The sequence below is a fragment of the Typopeltis vanoorti genome, chromosome 9 (assembly GCF_054136105.1).
Source record: "Typopeltis vanoorti isolate ZY-2024b chromosome 9, IOZ_Tvanoo_1.0, whole genome shotgun sequence".
Taxonomy (NCBI): domain Eukaryota; kingdom Metazoa; phylum Arthropoda; class Arachnida; order Uropygi; family Thelyphonidae; genus Typopeltis; species Typopeltis vanoorti.
This window is the reverse complement of record NC_143557.1, coordinates 63,620,562-63,639,714: the sequence shown is the minus strand read 5'-3', so window position 1 is coordinate 63,639,714 and position 19,153 is coordinate 63,620,562. Positions and strand designations below refer to the sequence as shown.

At 37.7% G+C, this 19,153-nt stretch overlaps 1 protein-coding gene across 2 annotated transcripts in view; it reads right to left on the bottom strand.

Annotated features, from left to right (window-relative positions):
- Window positions 1-14,241, bottom strand: part of LOC150103094 (RNA-binding protein 39-like) — a 356,476-nt gene extending 342,235 nt beyond the window's left edge. For both annotated transcript variants that reach the window (XM_090397583.1, XM_090397584.1), the window contains exons 1-2: window positions 14,073-14,241; window positions 10,758-10,829 (exon numbers count right to left, since the gene is read on the bottom strand). In XM_090397583.1, coding sequence (XP_090253709.1) covers window positions 10,758-10,778 — 21 coding nt within the window. In that variant the 5' untranslated portion in view covers window positions 10,779-10,829; window positions 14,073-14,241. The remainder of the gene's footprint in view (window positions 1-10,757; window positions 10,830-14,072) is intronic.
- Window positions 14,242-19,153: the final 4,912 nt, after the last annotated feature.

Sequence of the window (19,153 nt, the reverse complement as noted above, 5' to 3'; positions counted from 1 at the left end):
CTTTAGAGAAAGCAACTGACACAATGAAAAAGGAAAAGTTGCTCCTTGTTGGGGATCTAAATAGCAGAGTAGGAAATGATTGTCAAACATATAAAAATATTTCAGGAAAATTTGGAGAAAAGAGCAAAACTAATCATGATGGCAAACTAATCATAAACTAATAATAATGGATTTCTGCTCAGGACATGAACTGGTTATTACTAACACAATGTTCCAACATAAAAACATGCACAAATTCACATGGAGAGAAGAGACAAAGAATAAGAAAGTCTCATTGACTATGTTATTGTTGATAGTGATGTTTTCTCTCTGGTGCAGGACACCAGAATGTACAGAGGATCTGAAATTGGAAGTGATCATCATTTAGTCTTGAGCAATAAAACTGAATTTCATATTGTAGAAAGTATTTTTAACTTGGGTATAGTTATGTTAAAGATACCAAGCAATTTTAAACCTGGTTTTACTCCATTTTTTCCAAGTAAGCAAACAGACAAATGTCAAGTTTGCACCTGCAATTTATGCAGGACTAGCTGATCCCACAGGTAGTGCAAGACCAAGGCAACTCGTGGTAAAAGTGGAGCAAGCTCTGATCACTAATCTTAATATTTACCCTTAATGCCAAAACACATCTCCAAGATGGGGATGTATGATGTTTTGCATTAAAGGCAAGGGGCCACTACCCAGACCGGTTTCGACCTTTATTGAGGTCTCATCAGTGGGAGCCAGGCTAGAAATACCAAGATTTAGTAATACAGAGCTTGTAAGTATTTTACCAAAACAAGTTACCATAAGGTGTTATAACCTTATTAAATAAAAATCTCAGGAGGAGATATAGATGTAGGAAGTATTTTTAACTTGGGTATAGTTATGTTAAAGATACCAAGCAATTTTAAACCTGGTTTTACTCCATTTTTTCCAAGTAAGCAAACAGACAAATGTCAAGTTTGCACCTGCAATTTATGCAGGACTAGCTGATTCCACAGGTAGTGCAAGACCAAGGCAACTCGTGGTAAAAGTGGAGCAAGCTCTGATCACTAATCTTAATATTTACCCTTAATGCCAAAATACATCTCCAAGAAGGGGATGTATGATGTTTTGTATTAAAGGCAAGGGGCCACTACCCAGACCGGTTTCGACCTTTATTGAGGTCGAATGGGAGTTCATGCCTTTCATCACTGGCCTCTTTAGATTTAAAAGAAAGTTGTGCTGAGAGTCAGCCTGATAGTGAGAGAGGAGAGGAAAGATAGAGTGGATAGTAGTAGATAGTTAAAAGAGGCCTCAGTCGATCTACTTGGCCTGACTTAAATGCCAGCACCAAGCAGATCTCCGACATCATCTCCCTCCATCCGTTCTCCAGCCAGCCACCTCTTCAGATGTCTGGCCGATGAAAGAAGTGAAAAAAACAAATGCAGGAAGACACACATAAATTGAAAATCAAAAGAACTAGGACATACATAAACAGAAACAACAAAGGAGCTAGAACACGCATAAACAGAACAACAAAAGTCGGTGAATTAACAGAAAAATACTGCAAGAACGGAGGAAGAGCCTGGCCCGAGTGATGCAGCCCGCAAGGAGCTGCACCGCCTAGCTGTAAGCCTTCGCCGCTTTGGTTCTCAGATCTGACCCCTCCTATGTGGATTAAGCGTGAACATACAGAAACAGAACCAAGAAACTTAGAAGGGGCTTTTTTTTTTTTTTTTATGTCATATTTGCCCTGCTATCTCTTACCGCTTCCTCATAGTCTTTTACCACGTTTTCCATCACTGTGAGTACGTGTACTGACTCTTCATCATTAAGTTGCCATATTCTCTTCAAGCATTCATTCCATTCCACTCGGTCGTAAGTGACTTTCCCAAACTTGAGCCATATTCTAAGACTCTCTAGCTCACCTTCACATTGCAAAGCTACGTCTCCCTTTTCCTGTACAGCTGTGTGGACTTTGTTTTTTATCTCGGGTTTGTTCCTAAGATAGAATAGGATTCGTTTTGTTACATTCGAATATTCATATTGGGGGTCTTTTCTTTTTACCGGTTTTGTAATGGGGTGAGAAGAACTGGTGTTTGTATCTACTGGTAAAGTTCTTTTTTCAAATTCCTTCATCATCCCTGGGTATCTCTTTTCCAGATCTACTCGTGTCAGTGACTTCAATGTGTCGCATAGGAGTTGTTTTTCTTCCTCTGTTAAGTCCAGGTGACCATCCAGTTGCTGGGGCTCGACCTTGGTTATATCCTTTACATAGAGTTCTCCCCATATGAGTCTATTGCTCCTTTTAAAGAACAAGAAAGTTGGCTCTCCTTTTGTGGTCATTATCTGAAATAGTTTTTCTGCCGTTTTAGGAGATCCCTTAAAGTTCTTTAGAATGACAGAGCCGTTTGGAGTATTGCTTTTAACAAAGTCTGTTCTTTCCTTAGTTTCTGGATTGTTTCCTTGCTCTCTGTCTTTTTCTTCTGATGAGGTTTCTTCCTCATTTTCTGTGTTGTTTTGCGATATTTTCTCATTTCCTTCCTCAACCTCATCTGAACTTGAGGCTTCTATTTGGCTTTCAGTGTCCTGTTTATTTCGTTTCATTTCTCCTTCCGGCGTGATGGGTCGTTTTGTTGTACTGGTGTTGATTTCCATTTCCTCTGTTTCTGTGATGTCATTGTTGCCTTCCGATTTCTTAGTGATCTGTTTCTTTTTCTTCCTAATTCTCCCTTCTGCGTTCCTCCCAGTTATTGCCCAATTTCCTAATGTAGTCGTTGCGGTAGCTGGCAGTTGGAGGGCTGGAAACTCTTCTGGTTCAGTTGTTTGTGGTTCGTTTACTGTTTGGCCGATAGCTCGAGAGTCCTGTGTTGTGAGCTTAGGAAGGGCTACTGCCGCAGGTGTTATGGCGCCTCCTGCTCTTTCTGCAAGGGTCCTATTAGGACAAATGTCTATTTTATGGGATATGTTCCCACATTTACGGCATGGTGACTCACATTGATTCAATGTGTGTTCTGTCGATAAGCAGTTGCGGCATGTGTTGTTTTTCGGGCAGTGAGCGCTAAGGTGACCCAAAGCGGTGCACCGAAAACATTGTTTTCTTACGCCTGGATAATTGACTATTACTCTTGCTGAGCCTAAAAAAATCAAGTTGGGGACCTCGGTTTTCATCTCGATTGAAATGCTCACTTCCCCTGATTTCCACTCTGGGATATCCGCGTCTTGTCCGAATGTTACGTTTCGGACAGTCCCCCACTTGGAGAAAATGGTTTTAATGATTTCCTCCCCTTTCTCGAGATATTCAAGTGGAAACCTGTCAATTTTTACGGATTTTAAAATACTCCCGACTAGGAAGGGTAGGTATTTTTTCCCTTCACATTCTATGCCTTTAAGGAGCGTTTCTCTTGTTTCTATGTTGTTTGTTACTATTTGGAATCTACCCCCCCCCCCCGTAAGGGGTAAGCCCGTAAATACTTTCTGCATTGACTACTTTGAGAAGAGCTCTCACAAACGTCGCTTTGTCGATGTTTGGGTCAATTTCGATCCCGAGAGTACAAACTCTTGGCAAGAATTTCGACATTGTTTAAAAGCAAATACCTTACCAACGGAATAGCAAATTTCAGTCCCCGAAAGGAAATACCCTTTCGGTGAGTTATCCGGGAGTAAAGAGGCAATGTTTTAAATGTGGAGCCCTGACTCATCTCGTGGCCCAGTGCCCGAAGTTAAAGTGTAAGAACTGCCTAACAGCGGGTCATACACTAGCACAGTGCCAATCGGCATGCCTAAAATGCGGCATTAACGGCCATAAAATAGACACCTGTCCGGACAGAAATCTAGCCGAAAAATTGGGAGGCACTATTACGCCCAACACGGAAACAACAGCCCAAAATGTTATTGCCGCAGAACCGAATGATTTCCCCACCCTGAAGGCCGCGCATGAGGGAACAACAAAGAATCATGCCGCCACCTCCGAAACACTGCCAAGTACACCAGTGGAGAAGCATGCTAAGAGGAGAGATAAAGGGCAGGAGGAACCGGCCACCGATCAAACCGCCACTACAAGCGTAGCAGCCGAAAATAACCAGCAGCACCAACAAAACGGAACTATCACTGCAGTCACAATAGTCGAGGACACGGAGGCAGTAGATATGGAAATCAACAATGCAGAAACCACACAAAAGAGGCCAGCCAGCCCTGAAGAAGTAAATATTAAAAAATCGAAACAAGGAAGTCCAGCACAAGTTGGAAATATAAAGTCAACTTCAGAAACCACAAAGTTTCTTCACGTAAAGGCCAATGCACCTATATTGCATCTCTTAAAAGATTTCCCCGAGGAGGAGGCGAGACTACGAAAAGCAATAGAAACATTCGGAGACATTCAACTGATACTCACAGGACAAAACGGGCCAAGAGTCGCCAGTGCAGAATGGAACGACGTGTTTGTCGATAATATAGATGAAATCACTCCTGAAAAAGATCATTGGTATTATCGATGCAGAGGACGACTTGGGACTGCACAGAGGCCTCTACATGCTAAACCACGTCCGTGGAGACAAATTAGCAGATCTCATCATTAAAACCCACAACAATAGACAGCAGGAGGATTTAAACCTCGCCTAACAAGTCAGTCGACTCCTAGTATCGATCTGCCAGAGGGGAAAAAAAAAAAAAAAAAAAAATCTAGTTTGTTTTTTCTTCTTTTTGTCCTCTTTCAGATTAGAAATTTTGTTGTAAAAAAGGTCTATGTCTATTCCACACAGGAGGGGGTATCCTGAGAACCTGGGCTGCGAAGGCTTACACCGAGGCGGTGCAGCTCCTTGTGGGCTGCATCACCCAGGCCAGGCTCTGCCCCTGCTCTTATCAGTATTAAACTGGTCATTCAGGTTGAAATTTCAGAATATACCTAGTTTCTTACAAATTGTTATATGTAATTTTTAATGTTATTTACTAGTTCCTCTTTTTCATGTGGTGCTTCTTTCATTTGTTTTTCCCCACTTTCCTCGGGCAGACACCTGAAGAGGTGTTTGACCGGGGAAAACTGAAAAGAACGGATGGAGGGAGATAATATCGGAGATCTTCTTGGTGCTGACATTTAAGTCAGGCCAAGTAGATCGACTGAGGCCTCTTTTAACTATCTACTACTATCCACTCTATCTTTTCTCCTCCTCTCTCACTATCAAGCTGACTCTCAGCACAACTTTTTTTTTTTTAAATCTAAAGAGGCCAGTGATGAAAGGCATGAACTCCCATTCGACCTCAATAAAGGTCGAAACCGGTCTGGGTAGTGGCCCCTTGCCTTTAATACAAAACATCATACATCCCCTTCTTGGAGATGTGTTTTGGCATTAAGGGTAAATATTAAGATTAGTGATCAGAGCTTGCTCCACTTTTACCACGAGTTGCCTTGGTCTTGCACTACCTGTGGGATCAGCTAGTCCTGCATAAATTGCAGGCGCAAACTTGACATTTGTCTGTTTGCTTACTTGGAAAAAATGGAGTAAAACCAGGTTTAAAATTGCTTGGTATCTTTAACATAACTATACCCAAGTTAAAAATACTTCCTACATCTATATCTCCTCCTGAGATTTTTATTTAATAAGGTTATAACACCTTATGGTAACTTGTTTTGGTAAAATACTTACAAGCTCTGTATTACTAAATCTTGGTATTTCTAGCCTGGCTCACACACAAACCGAAAGCAGTATACTGGGATTTCTTCCAACTCTCCAGGCGTGATACACCAAACCTCGGGACAAACAATGAAATTCTCTTTAAAAACATCAAGAATAGCTGGGGACAGCCTTTTCATCTGGATCTGGCCTGGCGAATAGCTTATGGGCGGCTTCCGGTGAAACAGGTTAAATCTAGGTACGTACCCAGTCTGTGCGATCCCTTTTGTGATGTCTGCCGGGGCGTGGAAACGGTGGAGTATTTCTTTTATTTTTGCCCACCAGCCCGACGCGTCTGGAAAAGACTGAGCACAGCACTGGGAATCCCGATGGTATCACTAGAAGAGGTCATACACCTGCAATTCCTGCCACCAGTCAACAAGACCCAAAAATTCGCCATTTTTTTAATTAACATCTTAAAGTATCACATCTGGAAGGTATGGAAAAAATCCCAGGTACGGGACACAAATTTAATGTACGCAGGAATAAGGAAAGGTTTCTTTTTTTACCTTCCTAAATTTCGTGCGCAAGAGAGACATCTACTAAGCGACTTTAAATTTGTGAACAAATACTGCAAACCACCGAAAATATGCTTTCTTATACAGGGACGCATCAAGCCCTGTATATTTCTTTAGTATCTCCAAAACTCCACCTAACTCTCCCTAGGAAAAGTAACAACCACTCTGTCCTTCCTCGCCACAAAGCTTTCGCTGGCACGGTTTCCTTTACTCCAAATAAGGGGGGTAGATCTGAGAACCCGAGCTGCGAAGGCTTACTGCGAGGCGGTGCTGCTCCTTGTGAGCAGCATCTCCCGAGCCAGTCTTCTACCCCATTCTAAGTCCCAGTGGTACCAGGTCTGTAAGTTCCTTATTTTGTTCCCTTTCAGTTCAACTGACCGGACCTTAAGTCCTTTAATTTTATTTAATTAAAAAAAAATGTTCTAACTGAAATTATTGTTTTCAAAACAGGTCAATGGATCTCCTTCATAGATAACTGACGAAATTATTAAGGATAAATTTATAAGTGAACTATTAGTCAAAATTCTTATGGTTAAATTTTCTTTTTTTTTTAACAGATAAATTGAGAATATGTGTAACATACCAATTAGCCATATAAGGCTAAACAGGTTGACTGAGGCCTCTTTTACCTCCTATTTAAAGCTCTCTTACTGTCTGCTGACCCTCAGCATGCTTTATTCTCCAAAGGCCTATGATGAGAGACATGAACTCCCATTCGACCTCAATAAAGGTCGAAACTGGTCTGGGTAGTGGCCCCTTGACTTTAATACAAAACATCATACATCCCCTTCTTGGAGATGTGTTTTGGCATTAAGGGTAAATATTAAGATTAGTGATCAGAGCTTGCTCCACTTTTACCACGAGTTGCCTTGGTCCTGCACTACCTGTGGGATCAGCTAGTCCTGCATAAATTGCAGGCGCAAACTTGACATTTGTCTGTTTGCTTACTTGGAAAAAATGGAGTAAAAACAGGTTTAAAATTGCTTGGTATCTTTAACATAACTATACCTAAGTTAAAAATACTTTCTACATCTATATCTCCTCCTGAGATTTTTATTTAATAAGGTTATAACACCTTATGGTAACTTGTTTTGGTAAAATACTTACAAGCTCTGTATTACTAAATCTTGGTATTTCTAGCATGGCTCCCACTGATGAGACCTCAATAAAGGTCAAAACCGGTCTGGGTAGTGGCCCCTTGCCTTTAATACAAAACATCATACATCCCCTTCTTGGAGATGTGTTTTGGCATTAAGGGTAAATATTAAGATTAGTGATCAGAGCTTGCTCCACTTTTACCATGAGTTGCCTTGGTCTTGCACTACCTGTGGGATCAGCTAGTCCTGCATAAATTGCAGGCGCAAACTTGACATTTGTCTGTTTGCTTACTTGGAAAAAATGGAGTAAAACCAGGTTTAAAATTGTTTGGTATCTTTAACATGAATTTCATATTGAAAAGAAGAACATGCAAGAAAGTTTTAAAGCGAATAAAAGTTGAGAAGCTCTCAGATGTGAACTGTAGACTAAAATACTACAAGAAAAAAATGAAAGAGTTGGACAACAGGAACCAAATCTTGGAGATTCATCCAGAGAGGCATGTAGTGAGGTTGTCTGCAAGGATAGAAAAATCAGAACTCCATGAACAGGAAGTTCTGATTTTTGTGAAGGAAAAGAAGAAAGCATATCAAAAATTCCTGGCAAATAAGTCAGCTTGTGCTCTTAGAGAATACAGAGACAAATGTAAGAAAGTTAAACACTGTGTAAAACTAGCCGAAAACAAAAGTCATGGGAAGACTGGTAATAACATAGAAAATAAATATCAAGAAGATGGAAAGATATTCTGGAGGTTGATGAAGAAGCTCAGAAATTGAGGAAAGTGTGCTGTAAAAGCAATTAGAGATGATAAAGGAGACATGAAAACTGGAAAAAAGATATCCTTGAAGTACGGAGTAATTACTTTGAAAAATTGTTAAAATGAAACAAGCAGTGATATCACAGTGGTAAAAAACACTCAACATGCATACAGTCAGGATCAGGAATACATATCCATACTTGAAGTAGAAAAAGCCATCAAAGGCCTGAAATGTAGAAAGGCAGCAGGAGTACACTGTATTCGACCAGAAATGCTCAAGTATGGAGGTATTAAAGTGGCTGCACTGCATACTTCAGAAAGATTGGACAGAGGGACGAATTCCAGATGATTGGAGTAGAGCTCTAATAGTATCCATATATAAAAAGGGAAATAAAACTGAATGTGAGAATTACAGAGGTATTTCTTTACTGAGTGTTCCAGGTAATATTTACGCACATATACTTGAAAAACATATGAGAAGGATTATGGAAGAAAAGAATGGTGAAGAACAAGCTAGATTCATGCCAAATAGAGGCTGTCAGGATCAGATTTTCATTTTATGACAAATAGTTGAGAAATCATGGGAATATAACAAAGATCTGTATTTACGTTTTGTAGATCTGAAAAAGGCATATGACAAGGTGACAAGAGAGAAGTTATTCAAAATGCTACAGTTTTATGATGTCAATGTGGCATTATATCAAGCAATACTTAGTCTTTATTTGAGTTGTAAGTCAGCAGTTAGAATTGAAGGAAGAACAGCAAGATGGTTGAATGTCAAATCTGGTGTCAGACAAGGATGTACATTATCTCCTCTGTTATTCATTATGAAGGAAAGTGGTATTAAACCTGATATCAAATTGGAGATGTTAATGTCAGCTCTTTGCTTTATGCAGATGATGTTATACTTCTAAATAAATCTGCAAGATTTCTTGACTAAATTGAATAACTGTTGTAATAGATATAGTATGAAGGTCAGCAATAACAAGACAAAAACAGTGAAAATAGGCAGAAAGATTAAAAATATCAACTGCACTGTGAATGGAGAACCTATAGAACAAGTAACACATTTCAGCTACTTAGACATGATTTTTAGTGAAGGTAGTAAATTAAATATGGAAATAGACAACAGAATCAACAAAGCTGGTATGGTAGGAAGACAAATGAATAAATTTATGTGGAATAAGAGAGAAATCAGTCAAAACACTAAATTAGCTATATACAAGACAGTGTTCAAACCAATTTTAATTTATGGATCTGAGAGCTGGGTCAGAAGTAAAACACTTGACCGAAGACTAGAGACTGCAGATATGAGAGTCCTGAGAAAGATTAAGCACATGAACAGATGGCATCAATGGCAATATCTTATTAAAAATGAATTAGGAAAGAACTTGACATTTTCAGCATCCAGGAATGCATTAGCAGAGCTAATCTGAGGTGGTATGGTCACAGAATGGGAGAGGAAAGATTAGCAAAATATGTGTTCTCAGCCAGGTTTGCAGGAAAAAGACCCATAGGAAGACCAAGATATACGTGGAATGATACGGGAAAAAGTTCTTTAGACGATAGAAATATAAGATTTGATAATGTTGTAGTCTTGACAGATAACTGACTGATTTGGAAGAAAATAGTAGATAGGAAGTTAGTAATGATGTAAATTTTTCATGTAGTACTATCATATCCTGTACACCCATTGAGGGTACATGGCAGGAATTTGATAATGATGAATTATACTGAAAAATTGCATGCAACATGCCACAACATGGCAAAACTTTGCACAAATGCATCCATTCAACACAGAAGAGGCATAATATACAATAAAGCAAGTTCCTACATGAAACACATGCTAAACATTCCCAGCATGAACATTTAAGATGTTCAAATATGTTTAGCAGAGGAACCTCTTTCTACCATATGAAAAATCTGGAAGGTTTTTCATTTAGTAGAAAAAGAGAAGGAACAAGCTGTCACTGGAAGTTGCAAAAGGAAGTAAGATTGTACAAACAAGTTCTTTGCATGTAGAGTGACAAGATCATGGAATGGATTGCCTGAGAGGGTGTTAGCATGCAAACAATGAATGACTTTAAAAGTTGCATGAGAGACTGTGCTGGCTAAGGTAAACCACCCACAATGAGGTATGAGACTCTGAGGATGCATAATAATTATACATATAAATTTTCATACAGTTAATATCTTGAGTTCTATTTCATGACAAAATGAAAACAAAATGTATTCAATGTGCAAAAGAAACAAAGAGATACACAGAAACAATGACATGAAGAATATTCTTCACCATTGGTCTGAGAATATACTACTCACTCATATTACGATATTTGTGTTGCAAGGAGTCGCCCTGGTGTTGCATCACCTTACCACAGTCCTGAAGATACTTTCATGCGCAAACTTTGTTTGCTCACACTTGGATAAAGGATTAAACTAAATTTATTATAGATATGTGTGTGTGGCGATAATTATCTAATATTAAGATATGGGTGTGTGGGGGGGGGGGGGGGGTATGGCGATAATTACCTAATATTAAGATATTGGTGTGTGTGTGGCAATAATTACCTAATATTACCATATGGGTGTGTGTGGTGATAATTACCTAATATTAAGATGTGTGTGTGGCGATAATTACTAATATTAAGATGTGTGGTGTGGTGATAATTACCTAATATTAAGATATGGGTGTGTATGTGTGTGTATGTATATATAAATATATATAAATTTATATTTTCATTCAAATATACTCACAGCTTGAAAATTAGTGTTCATAAAGTCATCACCTCATTAGAAACAGATGTAACTTAGGAACAAGAATAAAGTCTGTAAAACACAAAAGCAATGAGCAAAAACAAAATAATTAAAAATATAAGATATAATTTTTTAATACATAATATAAAAGGTAAAATATTTCATTTAGTTTAGTTCAAGTCTCTAATTAAAATAAATGAATGGATTTATAGATATCTATTGTAAAAGAAATTTAATTAAAATGGAAAAGATAGTGACATCAAGGCAAATTATTAGGAAATGACTTTATGAACATATGTATTAACTAATATGCATGAGTAAAGAACTTCTGCAAATACAAGGAATTTTTTTCTACACATTTATTTTAAAAATAAGAAAGTATAATACTACTCGCAGTAGGATGATAGTCACATTTTTAATTTAAAATTCTTTAAAAGTAGGACTGGCAGAAGGCAAATTAAATACTGCCAATTCCTTGCTCTTTTCATATTCCAATTCAATGTAGCAAACTGTACATATGCTACACTTTGGACTGAAAAGATAAGTTGTATATTACACTAATAGAAATACAGTGCAAGAAATTGATGAGGCTAGAAATCTGGAAAGTGCCATAGGCAGGATGTTGAAATTCAGGGATAATATTGCCAAAGTAAGCAAAGATTTTGAGTCTGTCAGTTTGTTTTTACAGCTGAAGCAACTAAGGCTATGAGGCCAAAGTATTATATCTAAAAATAAATTGTATGCATTCTTGTAGATGGTTTTCTATTTTGATGAATAAAAAACCTAGATGGGATTCAAACAGAACTTTCCAACCAAAATAATCTTTTGGAAGTTAGAAAGCACTTTGACAAATATAGATAGTAAAATTATTACCTTATCCATTTTTATAATGCTTTGATATTATCCCATCCAACTCATATACTCAGATTTGGTTTTAGACATAATACTCTGGCCTTCTAGCCTTAGTTGCTTCAGATGTAAAAACAAGGCTAACAGACAATCTTTTGCTTGCTTTGTGTTTAGCAAGAACATGAGGACTATGTATTTTGTCTGGAGAGTGATGAACAAGTGGAATGAGTTGCCAAAGGTAACTATGAGTGCATTGTCAGTAGATGTCTGGAATTACAACAAAAGTAACTAAGCCTATGAAGCCAGTTTATGAGGTTTATTAACTGTGTGTGTGTGTGTGCGAGCTAGCCAATTTGTCTGTTTTGTGGGTGCAAAAAACCTTGCTAACTTCGTATGAGAACAGCTTTTCATACAGTCAGTGAATAATAATAATTATTATTATTATTACAGGCAACTCCAAGGAGTCGATAGACTCATCGAGGGAGACCCTAACATCATGTCAAGAACAACTAATCAACATTCACACAGTATCTATCATACCTCGCCTTGAACTCATTCACAGTCATGGCACCCACAACAGATCTGGCAGCTTATTCCACTCATTCACCACTCTCCAAGTAAAAAGCCTAGCTCTAACACCCTTGCTAACCACACTCTTGCCCAGTTTCCATGGATGGCCCATAGTCCTTCCACCACTAGTCCTATTCTCAAAAATATTTTCTGAATTAATCTTATAGAAACCCTTCAGTAATTCGAATGTCTCAATCATATCACCCCTTTTCTGCAACCCACAAATCTTCAACCTGTTCTCATAAAGTTCATTCCACAGACCTGCTATCATCTTGGTCACTCGTCTATGGATCCTCTCCATCTCCTCCTCCCCATCAAGAAGAAACCCTGGCGCCCATATCTCGGCAATTTCTGCAATGTCACCATCTGGATGATATACTCTTGCAAAGTGCTTGCTCAGTAATTCCACTATATCAACTGATTCGGTTACCCCCTTACCATCGGCATTCTTTAAAATCATTTTGCCATATACATTTTTTCTTTCACTTGCAACATATCGAAAAAACTGTTTAGGATTCTCTTTAGCCTGCATGACTAATGTTCTTTCATGATCCGCTTTTGCTTTTCTTACCACACTCGTTACCCTTCTGGCCTGCATTTTATACCGTTCATGTGCCTGCCGGTCACTTTTCTCCTTAAATTCCCTCCACAGTTGTTTCTTTTTTTGCAGCTCAAGCTTAATAGAGTTATTCATCCATTTAACCCCTACTTGATTTATTATTCGGACTCTAGGTATACAGTCAGCCATTGCCTCCTGCAAACACTTCTTAACCACCTCCCATGCACTATCAACATCCAGCCCTTGCAGTTTTACATGCCATGGCACTGAACCAATCAAACTCCTAAGCTTGTCATACTTACCAGCCCGATAATTCCACATGTACCCTGTCTTAATTGTAAATTCCACACCTTTAGCCACCTCCCAAGTCAAGACCCTATGATCGCTCTCACCAATTGGTGGCAACGTGGTCATATTCGTTACCGCCAAATTCTCAGATGCAATTACTAGGTCAAGCGCTCTCTACCCCCTAGTATTTTCCATTACATGCTGTTGCAGATAGTTATCCCTTAATAACCGCATAAAATCCAATTATTTTCTCCCATGTGTCCTCTCCTCCTTCCAATCAGTTACCATAGTTGAAATTTCCCATAATAATTACCCTTCTTCCATTCGTTTCTTTTATTTGCTTATGCATACTATCTCCACCATCCATTCCATCACCTGGTCTATAGCAGCACCCAACTGTATATTTTGTTCTGCTAGTCTCAATCTCACACCAAATAGTCTCAAATGTGCTCTTTTCTATTCCTGCAGTTCCACTTCTATTCTCATTGGCTGCAGCTCATCAGCTATCATCAATAACACTCCTATAATGCCCATCATTGGAGTGAATCTTCAGATTCCATATGAATAATAAAAATGAATAATGATTTCTGATAAATAATACGCATAATAAATTATATACGAACTATATATTCTTGGTTCTAGAAAAACATTTGCGATATAACTTCGCTTGACACTTCAATGAAAACCTGAGGCAATAATTATTATCATGAGCATCATGTGAGGAAATGAGGAATTCTTTAATCTAGTCTATTTTAACTTGCTTCATCCCCCCCCCTTACTTTTAATTTGCATACAAGCATGGATGCTTGAATGTTGTATATATTTCATAAATAAGTGATCTCCTAATCATATTTTTGATTTACTCCAATACAACGTTGATTAGCCGATTTGCAAATCCTCCCACACAGACACTATTTATATCATACTATAGAACAGGCAAAATAATATATATTTACGACAATTGATATACGAAAGATATATGTTAAATGTATTAATTTACATAAAGAAATTCTGATCAGCGTGCATTACTGCTTTCATTGGAAACTTACCTATACAAAAATCCGTCAAAGAAATTAAATTTCGCAAGTTAACACACTAAGAAATGCAAGTATTCCTGCATTAAACTATTTTCTCATTTAAAAGGAAAGGATTAACAATGGCGGCTGAAAACAGCACCTGTCAATATATGTATGGGGAAAAAAAATAAAAAAGCATGTAGGAGAAGCTTTGCCTAAAAGCGTTTCTCAATAGACAACTCACTGCTAGGTGCGCTGTTGTGAATGAGCACTACAGAGAAGCATTTATTTTTATTTTGGCATTATTTGGAAGCATTGTACAAGATGTTTGAAAACAATAGCAAAGTATTTTATTTACAATATTTGTGGAAGCTTTCACACTTTTTTTTAACATCAGTAGCGCACTGTTACATCATGACAGCATGTTCGAAGAGAAAATTTGTGGACCTGCTGTTAATCACTTAATTCAGCATATTTGAACTAATAGATTCAAGACATCTTCAGCTGATGACGGAAATGAACTGTGCTATTAATTTTAGCAGTAAACTTGCAGATTATCATAACCCTACATTCTATTTGAGGTTTAGATCTGCGAACTCAGGCCCACTTTGATTTCTCCCTTCATCAATACGACTTTCTTTTATTCATTCATCTCTTCCCCAACCAGCACCAACGAACAGAAACAGCAGGAAAAACTTATAGATTACTAGAGTACAGGACAATACCACCCCAAGACAAACCTCACGAGGCCATAACACCTTCTAATAAAGTGAAATCTAGGACCCCATTTCCTCTGTTCGCAGACTTTAACAGAAATTATAAAATTATTATATTATATGATTATATTATAAAAATTATATTTAAGTTAATATTCTATATTATAATTCTCTGCATGGCCGAAAAATAATCGGTCAATGTTCAGCCAGATGGAGATTATCAAGAACAATAAAGTAGGTTATAAAGTATGTGCAATGGGCTACTTATATGCCAAGAATAGCTCAAACAGTACACAAATACGTTGAAATGTTAGCAGAGGGAAAACACTCTCTTGCAAAAGTTGTGCTCATACAGATTTGGAAGTGAAGTAACAAATTTCTGTAAATAACCTCAGATATCACCCAGATCCTAACAAGATTAAAGTACCCAAAGTAAACAACATCATCAAGGCAGCAGCCTTGGGCGTAACAAGGCCAGATCAGAACATATCGTTGGCTGCAAATGCAGTATATCAACAACCTCTTGAAATCAATCCATTTGCCATTGGTATACTCGACTCTTTGAAACATAATGTTTGCATCTGCAAAAAAAGAGCATTGCCAAAAGATCCAACATCCCGAAAAGAAATATAGCTTATCAGTGGTGAATGAAACACCATGTTTCCCCAGAATACCAGGATTTCTTAATTGATGACTAGGAATGAGTCAACAGACAGAATTATAATGCTTACAACAAACCAGGCCATTGAATATCTGGCATGCAACAACACATGGTTTATGGATGGGAACTTTTGCAACAGCCTCAAGCTATTCCAGCAATGATACATCACAAGTACCATTGCTAGAATAGTCTTGAGGCCATTATACATTACATGTGCTCCTTCTTGGTCTATCTGCTGTAAATGGATGTGCCTTTCTATACTCAAAGTGCCAGTCAACCTATAGTAAACTCCTAAAGACAATCTTTGGTAAAAGTAAGCATTTAAGATTCAGTCCACATCACGCCACTCTCGGGATCGATTTTTATGTGCTGTGATTCAGGCTGTTTCTTCAGTCCTTGGAAACAGCTCATCATCTCTTTGCTCTTTCCACTACCAGGCTGAAAGCACAGTATAGTGCAGAATATGGGAAAAAGGTACACAGATTATGGCTGAATGATACATGCAAAAGTGATAATCAGGTTAAAGTTTTTTGTGAAATGGTGGATAGACTGGTTTTTCTACCTATAGGCGAAGTGGTCAATGGGATAGATTATATTATGAAAATAAGATACCTAATGTTGAATACCTGAAAGCTTTCGCAGATTATTTCGATAGCAGCTAAGTGTTCAATCCTTGTTATCGAATCCAGCACACCCATGCTTCCTCATGGAAAACTTCCTTCAGAATACTTAAGAAAGACTTATCCCTTACTTTCACTACATCTATGGAATGTCCATCAGCAACAGCAACCTATGCTAGCATTGGTCTTTTTCTTTCAATGGGCATGTGAGAAAAAACCATCCAACCATCTGGAAGGCCAATGAGAGTATTAGAAAATACCAGGCTCCTGTATCAACAGCCTGATTAACAATTCTCGTAGTGATCCTCCAAGAAAACGAGTTCGAACTAGCCTCAAAGTAGTATCAACAGTACTGGAAGAACCCACAATTGGACTATGAAATGAAAGGAACACCTGGAGGAATTTGGAATGATGCAAGTCACAGCATCAGGTGGAAGTAAAATGAACTTTAAATGATGTAGAAGCTTAATGAGATTTTCAGCATTGTGCTCTATTTATTTGGTTTTACATAGATACAGTATGATGTTCCTTTCGGGAAAAAAATCTGCTAATGGCTTTCATTTCCTTATAGGGAGTAGGCGAGGACGATTTAGCCCTAACTTTCGAGACTAAGTAGGAAATTCAACTTTAACTAGCAGGCAATCAGAGATTACTGGCCCAAGATTATCACTAATTTAAAGTATTATCTATTATCCAGTGAATAGATGGAAAATAAGTGCTTCCATCTCGTGGTCCTAATAGAATACGTTATTGTCTGAAATAATGTGGGTCTACAGTCGATTTTCTTGAGTTTACGAGATGAAAAACCCGAAATTCTGGAGGAAAAAACCAGCTGGCCCATGCCAGACATCGACTAACCCGAGAACCAGTCGAAGAAAGTCTTCAAAAGACCTCCTGTAGTCTGAACAAAAACTAAACTAAAATATTTCTTTGGGCAATCTAGTGCTGTGATATATAAATGCCGATTCAATTCCACTGATCTACCCAGGCTACCTGGCGTTCCATTTGTTACACTAATTTGTATGATTATGTAAATAACTTTGTTCCTATAAATCATCGAGTTATAAATTTATAATGAATATCAGATTAGAATCTAATCTAATCTAATCAGATATTCATGATATCATAAGCATGCATGGGATGAATTTGCTAGTGAGAGTAGGCCTATGAGTGGTAAGGAAAAATGGTGCAATATTAAGATAACAAAAAAAGGTTAAGGCCGTTTAAAAATAATCCCCGAGGGAATAAGCTAGGCTATTTAGACCTAATTTCTGAAGACTGATCGTTGGGTAGCTATACTCTACCGTTAGCGAAATTATGGATGGTGCAAGGCCAAACATGATTTTAATAGGCATTCGAGGTGATATATGTTGACAACTGACACCATATTATGATCAGTATCCCTGACAACGCAATAATATATTGTGTCAGGGATGCTCATCATAGTGCTAGTTCTAAATTCAGTTTTCTTGAGTTGTAGGATTACAAACTTGGGCTTCTGGGAAGAAAACCCTACTTGCCCATTACAGATGTCGACTATATCGGAAATCAGTCAAACAAATCCACAGCTTAGCACTATGGATGCAAACATCATTTCTACAGGGCTACATAGCCTTAATTGTGAACGTTTATGTGAAAAATGGTTTCGAAAAGTCTGGAAAAGAGAGAGAGAGAGAGAGAGAGAGAGAGAGCGTGGATCGTGTCGGATACGAGACAACATAGTAGTTAATGACAGTGTGAAAATGCTAGTGTCGATAGGTATGAGGTACGAATGCAATTTCAGTTGTGAATCATTGTGAGTGAAATGTAAAAATAGAAGAGCATGTTTAAATACTGGTGAAAAGAGGCAGTAGATAACAATCGCAAGATGACACTAATGAAAAAAAAAACAGCACTTAGAGGAATCTTATCAAATGAGCTAAAGAGACTGGAGAAATTATTATTATTATGTGACATCACCAAAGAATCCAAAGACTCATCATAAAGGACACTCCACACTCTATTCTTCCATACTTAATCCTCCATCTACACACACACACTGCACCATCCACCGCCGGCTAATTATTATCATTTTCTAAATTGTCTGTGTTTTGTGGGGCATTTGTATGTATACAGCATGATAGACGAATTTCCAGGAGGGAAAAAAAAAACTACCGCCATATATGATCAGTTTTTATCATATATGATCATTTTCCCTTTCCAGTTTTAGACCTTCTCTCAATAGCAAATTCATCACAAGCATGCTACATCTAATGAAGCCATATTTATGGAACTTCCAAATCGAAGATGCTTGAATGCAATTTGGCGCCTAGTCAACTGCATGATAATAATATGAAGGTTATAAAATAGTGAATTACTGTCATTTTTGGAGAATTATAAACACATTCCTCTCTGAAAACTGGACAAGTCAATTGTAATCAAGAGACTTGGACATATGACACCCAGTCTAGGTAGGGGGAATCTAAACTGCCAAATGCAGAAAAAAAAATTCGGAATTATAAACACGTTAACACAAGTATATTTTAATGTTTGCCAAATATTTCAGTCTGAAGCTAACAGACTATCCTCAGTGGCTTGATAGGAACAGCTTTTACAAGGTGGAATACAAACAATTGATCATTCAAAAGTAGAATGGTCCAAGACTCGCCTTCTACACAGATGTCGCTATAAATTCGAACGCCTATTCAAAGAGAGTGCTTAGGCCTTACTTCAACGCCCTTACTTGAATCGAAATGACTGTATATTCTTGTCAAAAATATGGGAAAGTTTAATCCGGATAACACACTAATTTTTTTTTTAAATTGAGACCTCTAATTCTTACATTAGTCTAATGTTATCTTTAATTGAATTTATAAATTAAGATTGTTATATGAAATTGTGAATTAATACCTATAATTTATTCATCACTCTGATGAAATTTACCTCTCTTTAATGCTCAGCAATGTAACATCACGCGGCTCGTTCTACTTTTGAATGATCAATTGTTTGTAATCCACCTTGTAAAAACTGTTCCTATGAAGCCACTGAGGATAGTCTGTTAGTTTTGGACTGAAATATTTGGCAAACATAAAAATATTCTTGTGTTAACGCGTTTATAATTCTTAATTTAATGTCACA